At 34.7% G+C, this 21392-nt stretch overlaps 1 protein-coding gene and 1 long non-coding RNA gene across 5 annotated transcripts; one reads left to right on the top strand and one right to left on the bottom strand.

Moving 5' to 3' along the window:
• Positions 1-1456: 1456 nt before the first annotated feature.
• On the bottom strand, positions 1457-14180 carry LOC111905684 (probable LRR receptor-like serine/threonine-protein kinase At1g56140). Of its 4 annotated transcripts, none has more exons than XM_023901382.3 (23): positions 14044-14180; positions 12145-12337; positions 11970-12041; positions 11775-11846; positions 11596-11667; positions 11419-11490; positions 11208-11279; positions 10853-10924; positions 10703-10774; positions 10550-10615; positions 10380-10451; positions 10213-10284; positions 10061-10126; positions 9890-9955; positions 6960-7048; positions 6363-6730; positions 5671-5869; positions 5395-5571; positions 5180-5298; positions 4649-4859; positions 4328-4559; positions 3814-3964; positions 1457-1998 (listed from the first exon to the last, which is right to left on the bottom strand). In XM_023901382.3, the coding sequence occupies exons 1-23, from the start codon at positions 14120-14122 to the stop codon at positions 1630-1632; spliced, it is 3033 nt and encodes a 1010-aa protein (XP_023757150.1). In that variant the 5' UTR covers positions 14123-14180; the 3' UTR covers positions 1457-1629. The 4 variants fall into 4 exon arrangements, with proteins under 4 accessions (XP_023757150.1, XP_052621390.1, XP_023757151.1 ...); XM_052765430.1 differs by lacking the exon at positions 14044-14180 and adding an exon at positions 12438-12608; XM_023901383.3 differs by lacking the exon at positions 1457-1998 and adding an exon at positions 2838-3056.
• Positions 14088-17937, top strand: LOC128127086 (uncharacterized). Its single transcript, XR_008225142.1, has 2 exons — positions 14088-14221; positions 17778-17937. It is a non-coding gene; the product is annotated as an uncharacterized LOC128127086 (long non-coding RNA).
• Positions 17938-21392: the final 3455 nt, after the last annotated feature.

The raw sequence follows: 21392 nt of genomic DNA, 5'->3' as shown, positions 1-21392 counted from the left end.
AGAGGGAAGGGGCAATATAAAGGGGTGGAAACCCAACAATGGTTGAGGCTGATGAGATGGAGAAGACAATCATGGAAGGGTAGGGCGGTGGTGGCGAGTGTTTGGTGGAATGGAATAGGGTGATGTCCGACGAACGTATATATGTAGAGGAGGAGGTGGGTGGCAAAGGGAGTAGGGTTTAGTCGTGGGTTACTTTCATTTAGGCTAATCGGAGCGGATTCGACATTGACTTCAACAATCTCGACAAACACCGGCCGAGGAGGCCGAGGCATGCCGAGCTTGGCTTGAGAACTCGGTAATGTTTTACCGATGAGAGAGAAAGTGTTTTTTTCCCATTAATTTAAATTCATTTTTTTAAAAAAATACATTTTTTTGTAAAAGAACACTCAATTTCAAAATATAACCGTTTTTTTCTTCAAAATTTTAAATTTTAAACCATCAATCTTCAACTACAAATACCATCATCCTTGTTCATTCTTCATCCCATTCTTCATCTCTTAATTAAATTCTCCCATCTTTCTTATTTTTCATCTTCTTCAAAACCTTATCGCTAATGGCTCGTGTGGTTCGTTTTTGGTCCTCTGAAGAAAAGATGTTGTTGGCTCGTTCATGGGTTAATGTTACAGATGACCTAATCCACATTAACCTCCATACGACAACCTTTTGGAGGAGCCTCACCGAAAATACAATCGTGAAGCCTCGGTCCCTCGAGGTAAAAAAGAAATCCACTCCAAATGGAGGCACGCAAACGCACTTACAACTCAATGGTTTAACAGTGCGTTTCATAGGGTGGTGCATGAAACTGAAAATGGTGACAATGAAAATACTTTGCTAGAGAATGCTCTTGAGGCTTACCGTGTTGAAACTAGCAAAGATTCCGATTTGATGAGCTTTGAAAATTTGTGAGGCACTCCCCAAAATTTGCTTAAATTTAAACTCGTATTTTAATTTTTTTTCTAGTGTGTTATGTTTTTTTAAATTTAAGTATGTATTAGTTTAATTTCAAGTGTGTTATGTTTTTTAAGTTTAAGTATGTATTATTTTAATTTCAAATGTGTTTTGGTTTTTAAGTGTAAGTGTGTGATTTTTTTTTAAGTTAATGAAGTTTTAGTTTTTAAAAAAAAATAGTATCTTTGAAATGTTTATTTTTTTAAATTATTCAATTTAAAAAAAAATACCATGGCAAGTGCGGCAACCAGTGCCATGTAAATGAAAAAAATTTGAAGGGGTTTGAAAATCTGACGTATACGTCGATCGTGACAAATATGGCACCACTCCCTCCAGCCTTAGTGATATATAGTATTTATTTAAGTAAATGATAAAAAAATGTAAAAATTATATTTAAAAGGGTAAAAATAGACATTTCAAGTTTAGTGGGGACCAAATCCAAAAAAAAAAAAATGCTCAAAAGGACCGTGTATCCAAAACTTTCAAGGTTTGGAACTAATTGCATAAGTTAACCGCAAAAGAAAACTACTGTAATTTTATTTATACCATCACAACCATAACAATTTACATGTTCTTCAACAATCTTCCACATAAACAAATTAAAGTCTATTCATTAAACAGTCTTCCAAATAAACAAATTAAGGTCCAGAACAACTCATCAAGGGCGTTTAGGTAATTACATCACCTACCTTCTCCAATAAACTCACTAAGCATCGGTCGAGAAATATCATTTGGCGTGCATGGTGAAACAGTCGAGTTACTCGTACCTGTCACACCATCACTAACCGAATTTTGAACCGAACTCTTAAAAATTGCAGCATCATCAAATTTTAACCGCATCAAGTACTCAGGCCGTGTAATATCACCACTTGCTTCAATGTCACCCGAAATCATGGCCATCACACGCGACATTGATGGTCGAGATGTTGGCGAAGTTTGCGTGCATAAAAGGGCAACTTTTATTACTCTTTTCACTTCGTTTTCGTCAAATTCAGACAATTCCTCATCCACTAATTCGAGTTCACGGTTCCCTTCGTGTAGGTTCCATGACTAAAATCCGTTCCACATGGAAATAAGGATTATCATGAAGTTTCAAAATCATTGAATAAATTTTAGTGAGTTTGGTCGTCAAAATCTTTTATTATATGACACACCGTGTTTGGTTCACAGATTCTGACAGAATAACGGGATCGGAATTCAAGATTCCATTCCATAGTGAGTTTGGTTGCCAAATGGACGGAACTCAGTTCTGTCAGAATCCTTCCAACTCCATGTTTGATAAAATTTACCATTATGTGGATAAGAAACTATACCCCATGAAAACGATTGGGCGTTGTTTTATTAATTTGTACACAATAAATCCAAAAACTCAATATGTTTGTATAAAACATCACCGCTAACTATGGCATTTTTTGTACATAAATATATATAGTTTTACTATCAATTGTGTGTTAAAAAAAAAAAAAAACCATGACCATTCTTGTACATGATGTATTTTGACCAACATACCCCTTTTAATAGAAACAATGAGAAAGAACATTGTTTTTATTGATATATAATTTAAATGATTAACGAATAGCCAAATAGTTTTCTTAGTTTATATTTCAAGAGAAATTGGTTTTCATTTAGGTTTATAACTTATCAAACCGTGTAAAGGGGATTTTAGTCAAGATATTACTACGTAATTGTATACCATAGATTCCTGAACTAAATATTACTACGTAAAAACACCATTATTACCTGTTTAACAGACATTAGCCAGTAATTATGGTGTTTTTTATACAAAAATATTTAAATTAAGGATCTATTGTGTACAATTAATACGACAATGTCCAATTTTGTTTATGGAGCATAGTTTCTTACCTATATAAGTTTTGAACCAATACATATTGTAAATGGAAGATTTCGATTTATGTTATTAAAGTCTATTCTATTTTATCATAATTTGAGGGCAGAAGTGTCACATATATTGGGGCTTTTTTGGCTGTAAATCGGCCCTACATTATTTAGTATTTACATTCCTTCTGTTTTCAGGTTTAGAGTGAGGCAATCAATAATCAAATTGTATCTTTTCCTCCCTTCTCTCTCTGGCATCTGTAATCTGTCATCTAAATGCACAATTCTTAATGAATATTTTCTGGCTAAGGACCAAAACAGTATTAACATGTTTAGGTTTTAATTTAGAAAAAAAAATGCATAAATGGGCAACCAACTTTGGCCACTTGTCTGACCTCAAAAAAAAAAAAAAAAAAAAAAAAGAAGGTAGCCAACTTTAATTTATGTCATTTTGGGTACTAATGACTTGTTGATAAATTGGATGCTAAAGTGCTTATTGACTTATTGCAGTTTGACACCTCTAATAAACTATTTTACGTGTTTGGGATAGGAGAGTTTTAGAAGCACTTATTGACTTAATAAAGAGTTTCTAATAAGTCACTTCCTTCTTACTTATTTAAATCTCTTATCACATGTGGAAACCTAATTACTCTATTTCCCCCCCTCTTTTTCTTTTTACAATGTCAATAATATGTAAGATGCTCTTTTTGGTCTTTTCACACATATAAGCAGAATTTGCCAAATACTAACAAATTGCTTTTCAACTATTTCGTTTTGGTACTGAATAAGCTAATCCAAACACTATTTTTAAAACTCCGTTTGGACACCAGATAAGTTAATAAGCACTCTTACTAAAAAAACATAAGTTGTGGCAAAAGATGTTGGTTACTTTAAAGAGAAAAATGACCAAAAATGGTTACCTTTTATGAAAATTTCCCTTTGGTTTATTATATGAATCTTTACTTTTGGTTTATTAGGAGTAGATTGCGTATATAAATTCATTTGAGCAGATTCCAGATGAAAACATACCCATTCAAGGAGATGTATTTTCTCATCTTCAGAAAATGAATCAGAATTGGGCCTTCCACTCACAATCTCTAAAGCCACAACTCCAAATCCAAACACATCAGCCTTTTCCGTGAGGTGTCCAAGCATTGCATACTCTGGTGCCAGATACCCGCTACATATGATAGTGAATCAATAAGACTTTGTCAACTTATAACTTTCTAAAGAGTAAACAAATTACATTTTGATCCCTAAGTATAGTTGATATTTTCAATTTTAGTCTAAAAAAATAGTCATTTATTTTAGATCCTAAACCACATCAATGTCTCTAGCGAGACTTGAACCCTCAACCTCTTGGGGGAGGGGCACCCTTGCCAACTCCTTGATAAAGAGATCAATAGTGTTACAAAAACCTCAAATAAGGACCAAAATTAAAAAAAAAAAAAAAAAAAAAAAAAAAAAAAAAATCAGCTATATATACTAGGGATCAAAAATGTAATTTACTCTAAATCAAATAAAGTCGATCAATTAATCTTACATTGTGCCTGCAACACGAGTACTCATGTGCGTTTTCTTGTCATCATAAAGTTTGGCCAAACCAAAATCTGATATCTTAGGGTTCATATCAGAATCAAGCAAAACATTGCTGGATTTCACATCTCTGTGTATAATCCGTATGCGAGATTCCTCATGGAGATACGCGAGACCCCGTGCTAACCCCATTAATATGTCAAAACGGGTGGACCATGTAAGTGACAATTTGTTGCTTCCTACATCATAAACCCCAAATGTAACATTATAGCATTATACTTTTTTAGTACTTCATATTTGATGTCTAAAAATATGTAAGTTTTTATACCGAATAATGCTTGATCAAGACTCTTGTTTTCAAGATACTCATAGACAAGAAGACGTTTTTCTCCATCGATGCAGCATCCATATAATTTTACAAGGTTACGGTGTTGGACTGCGGATATTGTAGCAATCTCTGCCACAAATTGACTCCTACCGTGTTGGGAGGCTATGGAGAGTTGTTTAACAGCTATTACTCTCCCATCAGCAAGTGTTCCCTGTTTTTCATCAAAGAGATTTTGAGGGAGTGTTTGGTATTGTGAGATAAGGGAAGGAATGGAATGAAATAAACTTGTTTGTGAAATAAACATGGTCATTCTAGTGATTATCCCGTAAGATGAGCTATAGGGTAGAGTTAAAAATATACGATGTACTTACACAATACCAAAAATCATACGGAAATTCAATCTTTTATCATTCCATTACTCTAATCAAACATGAGCATGGAATGCAATGACTCATTCCATTCCATCCAACTAATCATGGTTTATTTCGAATTCAAGAAGCAAAAATGGATTCTTGATGTACAAAATAGTACCTTGTAAACGGGTCCAAAACCACCCTCACCAAGTTTATTTGCAGGGCTAAAATCATTTGTTGCATCTCTCAGTTCTTCATAGCTGAAGGTATATGGTCTCGCCTCAATTCCCAGAAACTCTGTAAATTATCAAAAGTCAAAAAGATTTCAAATTGTTACAATGTAAAACACTTTTCCTCTATCTTAACTCATAAAGAAAGATTCAAGAAAATCACCTTCATCATAATTGTCATCATTATTCTTCTTTTTCCTTCGCTGACGAAGAAGATACAGGGCTAATAACACCATAAAGCTCACAACTACAATCGGAACCAAAATCCCCGCCACAATCAAACCGGTATTATTCTTCTTCTTGTTGGAAGGTGGATTGTTGCTCACAGTAGGGACGAAATCTGTAAAAAAAAATAATAATAATAAGTGAAGGGCGTTCTTGTCATTTTGTCAAGAATCAAGAGAAAATTTTAACAATAAATTTCAAGAAAGAATTGTACTTGGGGTAGCACTGATTGCTGATATAAGAGGTCCAAAAGTTCCTTGAGTAGGTATACAACAAGTCCCTTTTCCAGCCCAAAACAAATGTACTTCAAGATAGTTATTTGAAACCTCAACTATCACTTCCCTTGTAACAGGTCTATTTGAAGCTCCCCCTGCTTCCCTTTTGATATCAAAATCTTGAATCATCATGTTTCCCTGAATATAAAAGACAATGTTTAAGAACCCAGGGACCAAGGTTGCAACAAAGTGTAGCCACAAGGACTAGCCATGCAACAAAAATCGAAATTTGCCTGAATCAGCTACTTCCACAAAACCATAGGGACTATTTCTATAATTCCCTCTTTCAATTAAGGGACTATTTCTTTTCTTTTTTTTACTCACAAGGTCCTGTATGAAGAAGCAGCTTAACGGGTAATGATTTAAGTCTGGATAAAGTGTTGCATATTTTGAATGGGACTTATATGACCATTTCCAAAAAAAAAAAAAAACAAATTCCACATTACTCATTAATTTTATCAATATAATTCATCCATTTTAAAGTGGGAGTAAAAACTAAAAAGAAGACAAATAGGGAAAGAGTTTTGATGAATTAAGCCATATTTTTTTTGGCTTAATCCATTAAGTCATTCTATCCAGATTAAGTAAAAAAGAAACAACCCCTAAGAATGCTATTTAACAGAGTGCAGACCTGGACATAAATGTCAAATACACGCCTTCCAAGGCTTCTCCAAGTGAGACCATCTTCAATCTCAATTTCTGCAAACCGGAGATTTACAGTGTAGTTACCATTCTCAAGCCCTAAACCGTAATATCTTAAAGATCCAGCAGAGAGTCTTGCTGTTTGGTAGAGTTGTGAATCTAATGTGTTTGTGAATTGGCGTTGGGAGGACACGATATTCACAGGGTTGTCCCTTCTTCCCACATTGCTGACACCCCACCTCCTTTCCGGGGTCAAATAGTATGTTGCTGGTCCAAGAGATTCGTTTTCTTGCTCGTGGACTAATCGACTTGAGGATGTAATCCGTGGGCCACCACAATTGATTCCAAAGTCACTATCTGTAAATCAAATAATCCATAAATCATACAAATCAAAAACATTAAAGTAAATTACATTTTTGGTCCCAAGAAGCCATGAGTTTAGCTTACTTTTTGGAACAGAGACCAACAAACGTTACAAGAATCTCACATGAGGACCAAAATTGCAAGAGACAACTTTTTGGGACCAAAAATGTAATTTACTCGAACAATTATTAATAACAAGAAAAACTTCGTATTTTTGGCTTACATACTGGCGATCCACGACCACAAGGGAAACCCCTTTGGAGACAATTTAATCCCGAATTGTTCAAAGTGAAGTTGTTCGAAACTATGTTACTGCACGTACACAAATTATTGTAAGAGTTGATTAATTTCCTTGATGTTTAGAATCCTATCAATACATAGAAAAGATGAGACCTATATCCATGTAAAGTGAAACCCTAATATAATACAACCAAATAATAACAATATAATCAGATAGGTATATCTTATATTCCCCCTACAGTAGAAGCTGGATGTGGATGGATGCTACAGTCCCTGAAATCATCAAAGAGAACCCAGGATAGATCTTTGGTGAACATATCGGAAAATTAATAACAAGAAGGTACATGTAAAACGTGGACCCTTCCATAAGCAACCTTGTACAACATGCATATCCATCCAATATGCTTAGTCCATTGATGTTGAACCGATCGGGTTCTCCGAAATAAAAATGACACTAACATTATCACAGTATACTATAGTGGCTTTTATGAGAGGGCAATGTAACTCAAGAAGTAGGTCACAGAGCTAACAAGAATCGGAAACAACATGAAGTCATACTACCCTTCAATGATGTTCTTGGCATATTGTGTTTATTGGAAAAAGAGTCTATTTTTAGTTTGGTTTACGGATACTCCTAAAATATAGCTTAGTGGTACTAATGTTGTTATGAAGGTTGGTGTAATTAGGTGGGTTTGGATATGTTATGTTGGCAAAAGGGAATTTTGTTCATAAAAAATTATATGATGAGAAAGAATGATTTTCTTAGTGACATGGTTATAGCATTTAAAGTTGCTATAATTATTGAGGCAGCCAAGAAAAAATGCAAGGTGAAAAGCGGGATTGAAGTTTATTGGCAGTGGTGGAGGGTATGAGATGGTAACATAGGCATCTAAATACCCGAAGGTGGTGATAAAAGGGAAGTCTATGATAGAATAGTTGGGTAATGGAGATAAATGTTCATAGTTTGCTAAGAAGGATGTTGAAGAGGTATGTTGCCATTTGAAGGGCATGGTGCCAAACGTTTGACGAGTTCATGAGAATGAGAAAGAAGAATTCTAATGATGTTTATGGCATGGATTTTCTGTTTGGCTTTGCCATTTGGGGGAAAAATATGTCCGCAAGAAACACGAAAGACCATTCCATTTTGTGAAAAATAATTGTGAAACTAATGATTATTATATTCCATACCATTGTCATATTGTAATGTTTTAATTTGTTTTGTAAAGTATTCGAGTAAAATAATCGAATCCTATGAAAGTCGAAAAAAACGTTAGATTTATAGCCTAGGGGAAAAGTCCATAGAATATCAGTAGTCGTCAAAATATAAAATATAGTAGAGATGTCCCTGGAACTCAAAACCAGTGATGTCTCCAAGTCGCCATGAATAATATCGAGAGGAGATGAAATAAACGACATTGAATCCTAAAAAGGTAACTTTACTTCTTTCCCAAAGACACATAAATACACAACTAACAAATACTAGAGGTTGTTTAACGCTTGCAAGGCCTGAGGAGTTTGAATTTGTTGGAGAGTAGGAGAGAAAAGCGTGTAAAGGTCCTTGGTAATATTGCATCGCACTAAAGGCATCCCCGTCGGGTAATCCTTCACAAGAAAACCAAACGAGTCAAAGTCAAGAGAGATATTATTATCAAAGGCTAGACGACAAACAAATATTAAGTTTTTAGCAAGACGAGGAGAAAATAAGATGTTTAATCGAAAAGGAGGATGAGGAGGATGGACAAATGTTCATATCCGTAATTTAGAAGGTTACCTATGTCTATTATCGACGATTATGTGCTTATTTAAGTTGCTCAAATTGAAAGTCATGAAGCTTACCTTGAGTTCCTTTCAAGTGATAAGGCTCCTATGTCTATGTCTATGTCTATGTCTATGTCTGGTTATCAACACTTTGGTTATCATCAACAACGTTGAATGACATAGCTTGCATGGTTTGTGCAAGATCCGTGGGAGCACAAGACGTAGATTTTGCATGTACAAGATGCCATCTCTCCCTTGTGGATGTACATAATCTCTTCGGTCATGGAACCACGTTAAATCTCATTTTGTTTGATTATTGTTATATTGTTTGTTTAGATTGTGTTAAGACATTGTTATCTTTGTTATTCCACATCCTATTTGTTCCATTTTGGTTGTGAGTTGACCCTCCTTTTAGGGACCAAGGGTTTTGGGTATTTCGGTTGATGACTTCTCATTAATCGATATTGTTGATTGTTTGTTCTTTCATTTGGATACATATTTCCCAACACTAAATCCATTGAAGAACAAAAGCATCAAGAGTCCAGACGAGTCCATGTTTCTTTGGTAACAACATTTGGGAGGGTAGCGCATGGAATGATACGGTCGATAACTTGATAGCCACAACATTGAATCTTGAATAGTTTTGACCAAGAAGTATATCGACTCTTTTCCAATCTCCAAAGCGATAGGTACCAGATTCTTGATATTTGAAAACAATGATGGTGGGGTGAAATTTGGTATCATTAATGAACTGATCGCAAAAAAAGAAAAAGAAAAGAGAGAGAGAGAGAGAGAGAGAGAGAGAGAGAGAGAGAGAGGTGAGAATAGGGGAAAGTTGATCGCCAAAGATGGAAATAGGGATCTGTGGCTAGGGGTGATCTTATAGGCGTGATACCATGTAAGAGTTAATTAAGTTCCTTGATGATATTTACAATCTCAAAACTCTCATTTTATACACAAGATGAGACCTATCTATGGAAAGTGGAATCCTAATCTAATACAACTAGATAATTACAATTTAATCAGAAAGGTATATATCTAACAATGAGAAATGTAAAATTAGTTTTAAAATTTATGCTAAAAAGCAATGCATGTTTGCCACTTTTTAATAGAAAATAGACAAGGCACAAAGATATATAAAAACGAAGCACGTACAGTTGTAATGTTGGGTCAATGGCCCAAGAAGGAAGTGTCCCAGATAGTTCATTGTATGACAAATCACTACAAGAGCCAAGAAGACAATTGTAAGGAAATTAGAAGAAAAAAATCATTTTCTTTTTGATTAACTAACCTATAACCAATTTTGCAAATACAAAATCCACTTACATATTGCGGAGAGTTGTGCTCTTTGCATTGGGAAGAGTACCGGTTAAACTGTTGTTTCCAAGAAATCTGAGAATGATGACATGTAAATCTAGTCAATATCGAGACCTATTGACCAAATACTATTTATCAAAGAAGGAGAATATGTGTATTACAAGAAAGACATTTGACTCAAGTTGAACAATCCTCTTGGAATCTCCCCACTCAAATTGTTGAAACTCAAATCCCTGAAAAGAAGACACCCAATTGGAGAGCTTTTCTTTATTAGTTTATATTCATATTATGAAAGTAAATCCATATATTCCCATTACTCAATACTCACAGTAGTGTCAAGTTTACATGTTCTCCTATGTCATTTGGAATAGAGCCAGAAAGTCTGTTATTTCTCAACATTCTGCAAGAGGTAACATCTTGTTATATATTAAGCTCCAGGATAATAAAGGAAGCATGGGTAGACTCTTTAAAAAAAAAAAGATCAATATACTTGCTTACAGAACACTCAAGGACTTCAAATTCTGAATAAAATCAAGATTTCCATTAGATAAACCACTTATCCTCCTGTAACATTATAGAAAGCAAATTAAAAGATCAAAAATAGAAACTTGCAAAATATAATAATGAATGCTTATGAAAACAAAGGCTTACAACTCCTGCAAAGAGGCCAGTCTAGAAAATGAAGATGGTATTGAACCTTCAAAAGAGTTTCCCTCAAACCTCCTATAGAAACATCAACAATAACTTATACTGAAAATTTTCCAAGTGAAAAACATGTAAATAATCTAGATGTTTGCTTACAATGCCTGTAACTGTGACCAATTCCCTATAAACTCTGGTATTCTGCCTGTGAATCCATTATCAGAAGCCCATCTGAGAAACCAAGAGTTGTTTTCCACAATAAATGATACAAATTATTGAAGGCTGATAAGAATAAACATATGGTGCTCCTTTTCAAAGAAAATTGTGTAACATCCTAAATTTTGGATTTTGTTGCAATGAATATTATTTTTGGAAGATAAACAGTATCGTGGATTTATTCATAGAACTTCTAAGCTTTGTTGAGGAATAGAATGGAACTTCTAATTAAGCATTGCCAAAGGACCATGTGATGGATGAAGTTCCATGAAATATCATTAAATATAAACTCTCTTACACTGTCTGCAAGTTCCGTAAATTAGCAAATGAAGGAGGTATTTCACCAGTAACTCCAGAACTATCAATGTAACTGACAAAAAATGAACATATATGAAGATGATATTAGATGATGTAACCAATGATATTGTTTACTGATATGCACAACAGAAAGCAACAGTGAGACAATAGTAATGAAAGAGGAGTTCAAGATGGGTGTTCTTAGTTCTTACATTTGTTGTAATTCTCTCAAATTTCCAATTTCAGGTGGCAGGGAACCATTGAAATTGTTTCCGCTAAATGAGCTGCAACATAAAAAGGTAAAGATAATACAACAAATAATTAAAAAGAAGTTGATGATTGATTGCAGATTTGCAGAAAGGTAAACAAAGTAGGAAGAAAGTATATACAGTAATCTAAGATCCGTAAGCTGTCCTATCTCTCGTGGAACCTGCCCTGATAATGCATTGATGCTGATAGTTCTATAAAAAGGATTCAAAATTCATCATTATATAACTTCTAAATCTGAAATCTCAGATGTAACTTCAAAGACATAGAGGGTTTAAATTATCAAAAAGAGATGCCTTACATGTACTGCATTCGAGTTAAATTGCCAATGGAAGGTGACAAGGGACCTGTCAAATAGTTCTGGGCCAAATTTCTGTAGCAAACAATCTGATTATTTAGTTTTATACAAGCATATATATTCTTAACATGGATAGATACTTTTAGGATATAACTTCCAATAGTAGTTAACAGAGTGAAGAAACAGCTGAATACATACAGAATAGTAAGGTTAAACAAAGTCCAGAGTCCTTCAGGGATTGTGCCCCTAGCATCCAATGCATAAACTTTCCTGATGATTTAAGGGGAATTGAAATAATGATTGTTAAAAAGATGATGTTCCTAAAGTTTATTCGGAGACATTTGAAGGGGAAAGAACAGAGAGAAACACTCACAGTGCAGTGATGTGGCAAGTAGAATTGGGGAAATTACAGTTGCATTTGATACCGGGATTGTAATTGCCGTCATTGAAGTTGGTAGAGTCGACGGCGGCGCCGGTGCATGGGTCTCCGCTTAGGTTCCATCCCCTCGCTGTTGCTGCACTTTCTGGTATCCCCCATTGGCTGAACATTGCATGTATAACTCGCGCTGTAACACCAATTTTCTTCAGTTACATTCAACATCAAATCGTAATCATGGTATTAGTAACCCTAATCCTCAAATTAACAAAACCAAAAACTTAATTCACCAGCGAGGTCGAGATCTTCGTCTTCAAAACTATGTTACTTAACTGAATGGCCACAATTCAAATTTTCGTACAGAGTTTCACATCATTCGTATGCCAAAATCTACGACTGTCGTTCCAATAAACCGCCGTGCTGCTACCGGCGTTTGCCCATTCGAGCGGGAAAATAAATGTCGGTGGACGGTGGTCGGTGGATATTTACTTCACAAATTGTCAAATCCAACCCTTTACTTTTAGTTAGTTATTAAAAAGACCCTCAATTAGGGTTATGAATTTATTTCTAAAGAGTTTTGACAATAGGTAATAAAGGTTAAAATTATTTATATTTAGGGACCAAATGGTATATGGCCGGTATTAGGTGTATTAAAATAGAAAGATGTTCCTTGTTTAAGTTCTGTAGAAGATAAAAGATACAATTTAGAAGTAAATTTTAAAAAATATAGATTTAGAAGTAAAATTTGTAGATGCATGCGTTATCCATCTTAAAAAAAAAACTTAAATGTGGAAAATAAATAAGTTTCAATCAACTTATTATAATTGTTAATTATCCTCATTCCTATTCTAATTCAAATAAATAAATAGTTATAATCTTATTTTATCAAATGTCACTTTAATATAAGTTCTTATTAAAACTATGACATGTGTCATGTAGATATATTAGACAATTTATTCAAAATTCAAATTTATATTTTCTAATTATATGTTAAATTTGAAGTTATAATAACTTTAAAATTTTGATATATATCTCTTAATTAATAATTGATTTAAAATGAATTATTTAAAATAATTGATTAATAATTATAAATTTTTATTATAAAAATTTAATTAATTTTATAATTATGGTTTCATGGTTTTAAACTAGTTTAATATAAAAGGTTTTAAACCCGTACTCCCTAACTATTATTATTATTATTATTATTATTTTTTCTGTTGTTCAAGTTTTTTTAATGTTAAAAACTCTTAAATCTCGCACCGCCTAAGAAACTAAACAATGTTTGTTTTGAACTTTTTCAAGTTGAAAATGGCGACTGCGAACTTTAATTAAACTTTTTATTGGATGATTTGGCAAAAGCTTCGTTGTTAGGTGGATGTGCGTAATAACATCTTCCAATACAGGCGAACATGTAAACTAATAAGGGTTGTTTGGTAATCTTTGTAGGGGTGTTTTGGATTAGTTACTTGAAGTACTAATAAAGAGTTTTAAACAAGTTATTCTTTTTTACATATAAAATAGAAATTTATCAAAAACTAAAATTTACTTATGATACCTCACTTCGTTTTAACACACCCAATAAATGTAAACCATTCATCATTCATAGCATTTTATGCAAACTCTAAACGATCTTGAATGAATCAAAAGCATCGAAATTGTTTATGAACTGTTAAGCAATCTTATATTCTTTTAGCCACTAATTCAAAGATTAGAACCATTAAACAACTTGATTTTCCAAACAGACCGTTTTAATTGAACTCTTGGGAAATGGGAACTAATCTCTCTCTCTCTCTCTCTCTCTCTCTCTCTCTCTCTCTCATACACACAAGCACACAGAGCAGAAACGTATGGCATCTGTGGAGAATCGGAGATCATAAATAATTGGAGAGAGAGTACCTTCAGCTGGATCGGTGGTGGTTTGAGCTCGAGCTACGGTGGCGATGATCGTCAAGCACAACCACAGCCGAGATGCCATAATGCTCAGAGCTCTGTTACACGGCGGCGATGTGTGCAATAGTATGTACACTGAACATGTATCCGTGTTTGCTGTGTGAACAGACTTTTCTTCCCAGAGGTCACATCTCCATTATTTCAAACTCTCGACCGTTTTTATAATTATTATTCTCAAAACACTATTGGGTGTTCTAAGTTGATTTTTGTGATATTTATAATTTAAAAAGAAAAAAGGATTTTGACGAAACTAACCCCCAGGAATGAGGCTGTTGATCAAAACGACCTAAACTTTTGTGATTTAGGAAAATAACCTCACATTTCGAACTTACCACCTACATCTTGCCTAAACAATATAATAGATGTTACCCAATCAACACAATTATAGAAGCGGAACATGCTATAACTTTGAATCATTCACGGCTACTGGCTAAAGGTTTTACACAAATTGGAGGGGTTTAAATGAAACTTTGGCAAATTGTGAATTTGTAATGACTATTTAAAAGGTGTTGAGAAGGCGCCTATCATATAATCAACATGGATGGATCCAACCATGCAACTAGTGCCCTTTCTATATTATAAGCATATCTAGATTTTACCATAATGATAAAAGAAGACCATATTACCCAATAATATAATTTGGTCAACAACCAATTGCCGTCGTTAATGTCCACATCTATGTGACCGACAATATAAGGTTGTGTTTAATTATGGAAAAATAATTTTTATTTTCTGTTTTTCGTTTTTCCTTTCCAGTTTTTGTTTTTCGTTTTCATTTTTCATTAGAAAATTTAGAAAATGCATTTAGTTAAAACATATTCATTTTTCATTTTCAGTTTTAGAAAATTAGAAAACGCGTTTAGATATTGTGACAACCCGAAATTTTCAATTGTATAATTCTTTCAGTCATAACACTTCAAATAATAGTCAAAAACATTTTCGTACATTTTTGGCCGGATTTAAGCCCGTTTGGTAATTTATTTTATTTTTCGTCAAACGATTTAATAAAATAAAGTGTCGTTATTAGTAAGGTGTAACAAACCGAGCGACCAACACATTATCTAGGAGTTTACGGCCAAACAATTGGTGTTTGGGCCGTAAACACCCCTTTCCAAGGGACTCATACATATAGCATGAGTTTACACCCTTTTTGCTCACTTTCCATTTTCCACCTCAAGAACACAAGACTTTTTCTCTCAAGTATCATAAGTCCATTCTTCCAAATCCGCCAAAAACGTAAGTTTTCTTGCCTAGATTCTTTCCCACAACACTTAATCTAGTGTTTATACATCTTTTCATCCATGAATTCTCGATTTTTACATAGATCTTCAAGCATTCTTCAAAACACCAAGAATACACACTAGTGTTCTTGGGTCCTAAACACTCCTATAAGCTTCCTAGAAGTAAGTATACTCTTCCTATCTAGTTGTTTACTTAGTGTGCTTAGAAAACCATGGATTAAACACCAAAATCATCCAAGAACAAGTGTTTACGGTTTGGGGATCTCCCAAAACCGTAAACACCCCTAAAGGGTGTTTTGATGCCCCAAACTCCCTTTCTAGCATGACTTATGGACTAGGATCTTGCATGAACGAACTAGGAGCCACAAAACACGAAAAGGGTGAAGCATACTTGGGTTTACGACCGTAAACCCTAGTATTTACGACCGTAAACTACTCAAGGTTGGACCATAAACCGTAAACACCAAAAAGTATACCATTTCGAGCCCTAACCACTTCCTAAGCCCTTGAATCAACCCTAGGACACTTCTTTGTGAAACATGAGACCTTAAAACACACAAACACACCATTCCCATGAGTTTATGGCCGTAAAATCATGGGGGAAATGGTCCTCCAACCGTAAACACCCTTAGGGGTGACCATTTGACGTGTAAACTCCATAGTGAGACCATATACTCCTTAGATACAACCATTAGCACTTCTAGCACTTGAATCAAGGTGTTTTCATGCATTAGAGGGTCTTTACTTACTTAATTGGTGATTAAATGACTAATTAGACACCATTATGTGTCACTACATGTTTCATAGGATCCGTGTGTGTGTGTTCAAGTCCTCACTTGACACCTAGCGTCCTACCCGACATTTCCATCCAATCCACTCGCTACAGGTGAGTTCATACCCCTTAATCAACCTTTTAAATGTTTTTAAATGCTTTTATGGAGGGGATACAAGTTGAATCATGCTAGTTATCATATCAATCATATGTGATTAATAACCCGCATGCAAAAGGATTTATTACACTTTCATCTGTTTTACCAAATATATTACTTCACATGGTTTTCCAAAACGTTTTTACTTGTTTAGATCTTTTTCTCAAACTGTCTTTCGTGCTGTATGTTTTCCTTCAGAACCGGTTACAGCAGTGTTTCAAACAAAGGTTTTCTTCACTTAAACTATCTTATCAAACCGTTTTCAAATCATTTATAAACTGACATCAAGTCATTTTTCTTAGTTCTTAAAATTTTCAAAGGTTTTACAAAAACTTCTTTTATACTTTTATATTGTTATATGCATGACTGTATATGTATAGTTATATAAGTAATGTTTAAAGGACTTAGGAAGGCTAACCCGCTGAAATTCCTTTTCCTCGTTGGGATGTGGTTTAAGGTTTCGGTTATCTGTCCGAAGGTCGTTTAACTATTAGTTATATATCATGTATACATATATAGTCATAGAAGTCCCCTCAGTCAGTTCAGTACCTTTGGGTACTTCCGATTATACTCGTACATTACTAGTAACTATAATAGGTATAGTTAGGAGATACTACTTGCCATTCCTAGTACAAGGGATAACACTAGAGTCAGTTCATTCATCAGTCTATACGAATACATGTTGCTTGTAGAGATATTATTACATGGATACCTTTACCTAGATACGATTACCTATATGTTGTATATAGAAATAATATTATGTTGTATGTAGAGATACTATTACATGGATACCTTTACCTATATACGATTACCTATATGTTGTATATAGAAATACTATTATGCTGTATGTAGAGATACTATTACATGGATACTTGTACATAGATACGATTACATAGATTCTATATGCTTAGATACTATTATATATTGTATGGGTGGTCACTATTATATACACTATGGGACTTACCATTCCGCCCCAAAGTTGTTAACTACAGTAGGGAAAAGGCACATCAGCAGATGGCTACGGTTGTACTGTTCGGCGAGTTTCCATGCCGTGAATATCCTAGTACCCAAGGATACCATTACCCTTATTGTGTGTCACATTCACATAGTTACAGGTGTACTGTTCGGCGAGTTTCCACGCCGTGAATATCTTGATGTAAAAAGGATACTCTATCTGTTATTATATTATTTTTCTTTATTACCTTTACTGTGTGTCATTTTCACATAATCGATGAGGTAGATTAGATTTGAATAATAATAGTTGTACAATGTAAACTTCCACTTAAGTAGAGGTTCATGTTTTCAAAACACTCGAGTCTTGGTAGAAAACTACTTTTTACACTAATAGGACATATGGGATTTTCTAGGGTTTTTCACACTTATACAAAGCGATTTTCTCAAACTTTACGAATCTTTCATAACAACTTTTCACAAGAAATGACACTAAAATACTTATGAATTCACCAGCTTTATTGCTGATACTCGCTTTCAAAATAACTTGTATTCTCAGGTCACAAATAGACAGGTACTGATGCAAGGTTTAGAGAAGACGGAGCAGTCAAGACTCGTCTTTTATTTTAAGTACTCATTATGTTGTTTATGCTATGAAAGAACACACTTGTAATAAAAATTATACTATTAATGCAATGGATGATGTTGTTGCTTGTTTACTACTTTACATTGTTGTGATACTTGACATGATGTCCTCCACCTCAGAACGTATTCCGCCGTTCTCGGTTTTGGGGTGTGACAGATATGTATATTTGTATCGGTTTTTATTTTTAGAAAACGGTAGCGATGGTAGGGTGGAGGTGGGGGCAGCGACCGGGGGGGGGGGGGGGCAGTGGTGGTGTCGATGATGGCGACAGTGGTGATGCTGGTGATGGGGTAGTGGTGGTGGTGATGGTGATGATGATGGTAGGTCGGTGATTGTGGTAGTGGTGCTGTGTGTGTGTGTTTATGGGCGTGGGTGTGTGCATGTGTGTTTGTGGGTGTATGTTTGTCGTTATGTGTGTGTGTGTGTGGGGGGGGGGGTTGGGGGAGGTATGTGTTTTTGGGTGTGTGTGTGTGTGGGGGGGGGGGGTAGGAGTGGGTAGGTAGGTTAGTCCTGGGAGTGGCATTCATACTATAAATACAATGAGATTAAAACACTCTAACCAAGAGTTAATACTTTTAAATAATAAAATATTTAATAAAGTATACGTGCCTGCATTCATACTAAAATCAGTGTCACAACAACAAGAACAAAAGTATTACGATTGTTGAATATCACAAGTAAGCTTGGGGATGTATGGTCAGTCTTGGGAGTGGCATATCCTGATCAACTATGCTGGTCCGGGGAGTGATTAGCATATGCCCAAGAATGGTTGTGATGTGGCAACAAGTCTAAAAACTTACCAACACTACCACAATGAAATACCATAGAGGTATTTGGTGCTACTGTAATTACTTATCTGAGAACTAAATAGATTATCAGTAAGTCAATAGTTGCTTAGTGGATACATTAAAAATTATATGTATCTAAGACGTCATAGACTCAGAATCTGTGGATCTTTGCTTTACTTCCTATTCCTCGTCAAAGTCAAAGTCAAGAGTCAAAGTCAAAGTCAACTACCAGTTGACCTGACTCGCCGAGTTGGCTTGCCAACTCGCCGAGTCCCTGTCCCTTAGTCTGACCATAAATCCGTCTCTACTCGTCGAGTTAGGCATTGACTCGACGAGTTCTCCTTCTAAACCCAAGGCCAATAGTCCTTCATCCCACTCGCCGAGTTGTATGAACAACTCGCCGAGTTCATCTTCATTCGAAGAACACTCTATGCTGTGACTCGCCGAGTTGTATGAACAACCCGCCGAGTTGTTCTTGAGGCAAGAAGATTGCCTTGAACTCGCCGAGTCATGGCATTGACTCGCCGAGTTACTTCATGAGTGAGTCTGGCTTCCGACCCACTAAGTCACACCCATGACTCACTACTCCACCCCGCAAACACGAAAGGGGAAAACTCGGGGACTCGCGACTCGACTCGCCGAGTCGGCCACATGCAAATACTATACACGCGATTCTACTTGAATCCAACTCATGTTAATCATAGATCTGGGTTTCTAGGGCCTGATTAACACGTAAAGTTTCCAACTTTACGTGTAAATAAACACCCATGAGGGTTTTAGGGCTCAAAATGTACCAAAAGAGTAGATCTAGGGCTTTCATGCAATATGGCTCCATAAAGGCAGTAGATCCAAGCTCCTGGAGCTCAATCATGCCTAGATCTGGAGGCTAACAACTTATTACAACCCACAATGCACAAACAAGCTTGGGGGAAGGCTCAAGAAGGACTTCCATGAAGCTACATAGGACAATAAGCATGAAAACAGAGGGAAACTAAGTTATACCTCTAGGAAATCACTGAGATAACCCAAATATGCATGGTCTCCTTCTTCTCTTCTTGATCCACACTCCTTCCCTCAACAAATCTTCAAGAAAACACACCAAAAAGCTTCAAACTCACAAGGAACAAGGCTTGAACGAAGTATAGAGCTCTGAGGGTGAATGGGGGCGAGCTTGGGGGCGGATAAAAGGGTTTAAATAGGGTGCAAATCCTTGAAATTTAGGGTTTCATCAGACAGCGGGGACTCGCCGAGTCGCCAACTTAAACGTGTTCCGGATCCCGTCTCTACTCGGTGAGTCGGACCTGCAACTCGTCGAGTCTAAGGCTAAAAATGAAAAACACTAAGATAAATTTTACGTACCAGGAACTAGGTGCTACATAGTTAATTGAGTAATACTTAAAGGTTTGCAAACTTTAGCTTTAAATGGTTTCAAACTTTATAATTTTTGATTTTCACCTACAGTAATATAACTTGTTTGCTTTACCAGATGAATGTTAACCTAAAAATTCTTTCAGAATGACGGCAATATTCTTTTAGTATAAAGAGGGCTTTAGTTTGAAGAAGGCTACTATTCTTTTAGAATGAAGAAGGGAAATATTCTTCACATGTAATCCTGCAAATTGATAAGACCTAGACAACCAAAAAAGGCAGGGAAGCTTTAATTTTATTCTTTTACAATGATTGTTCTCTAAGATGAACTCGAATTTTATTCTTTTTTTTTTCATATCAGAATGCAAACACAAGTGTATCACCACAAATTACTTGGCAATGAATTTCTGATAGAAATGGCTTGAAGAATGGCTTGAAGACCTGACGGGAAAGACTTGAAGAATGAATTAAAGAATAATCACACTCATTGTTTAAGGAATGTTGTTATTTTTTAAGAATTATACTTGTTATTCTTTTAAAATGTTTGTTATTATTCAATGAATCACAATCATACAATGTAATTATTTGGTATATTATTAGTTCAAGAATCGATTTTGTGTATTCTTTCAGAATATATTTACTAGTTTATGGTTGACATTCTGTCATTCTGACAGAATAAAATCGAAAAATATATTTACTAGTTTATGGTTCAAATTCTATCATTCTGACAGAATAAAATCGGATTTTTAATTTTAAATTAATTTAAAATATTCAGATTTTTAAAAATAAAGGAATTAATTATCTTTAAAAATTCGAAAATTTCCTTTTCTAATATAGGTTAATTTGACTAAAATGCCCTTATGCTCAAATTTGTGTGATTATATGGTATATGTTATCCTATTTTACTATCATAGACCCTCAGATTATGATTTTTGATTATATTCCATCCAATGGTTCAGATATGTGCATTCGGACACACAATAGTTACGAAAAACAAAATAACCTAACCCTATATATATATATATATATATATATATATATATATATATATATATATATATATATATATATATATATATTAGCTAAGAATTTTTCATATTTTTGTATTTTCCGGCACCAAACGTTGTTTTTTCCGTTTCGTTTTTTTCACACATCTATTATACATTATTATTTATATTTTCACCAACTTATAACAGTTAATATCGTTCATAAAGTCGTGTGCACCTTCAGGATCCATGTTTAATAGAAAAATAACAGAAGAGGTCCCTATGTTCACAAATTTTAAGAAATTGTCTCTTTCCAATATGAGAACTATAGAAATGATCCATGTGTTTCACAAAATTACATAAATGGTCCCTACCTAATAGAAAAA

Source organism: Lactuca sativa, chromosome 7 (assembly GCF_002870075.4).
Source record: "Lactuca sativa cultivar Salinas chromosome 7, Lsat_Salinas_v11, whole genome shotgun sequence".
In the NCBI taxonomy this organism is placed as follows: Eukaryota; Viridiplantae; Streptophyta; class Magnoliopsida; order Asterales; family Asteraceae; genus Lactuca; species Lactuca sativa.
The sequence above is the reverse complement of the archived record's forward strand: the minus strand, read 5'-3'. Positions and strand labels throughout refer to the sequence as shown.

Excerpts from the sequence above, each read along its gene's own strand:
- LOC111905684 (XM_023901382.3), bottom strand. The coding sequence starts at position 14,122 with ATGGCATCTCGGCTGTGGTTGTGCTTGACGATCATCGCCACCGTAGCT. Across the intron at positions 11,847-11,969 it reads TTGTTTAACCTTACTATTCT|AAATTTGGCCCAGAACTATT; the intron begins GTATGTATTCAG and ends TGTTTGCTACAG. Across the intron at positions 4,860-5,179 it reads GTTTTGGACCCGTTTACAAG|GGAACACTTGCTGATGGGAG; the intron begins GTACTATTTTGT and ends GATGAAAAACAG.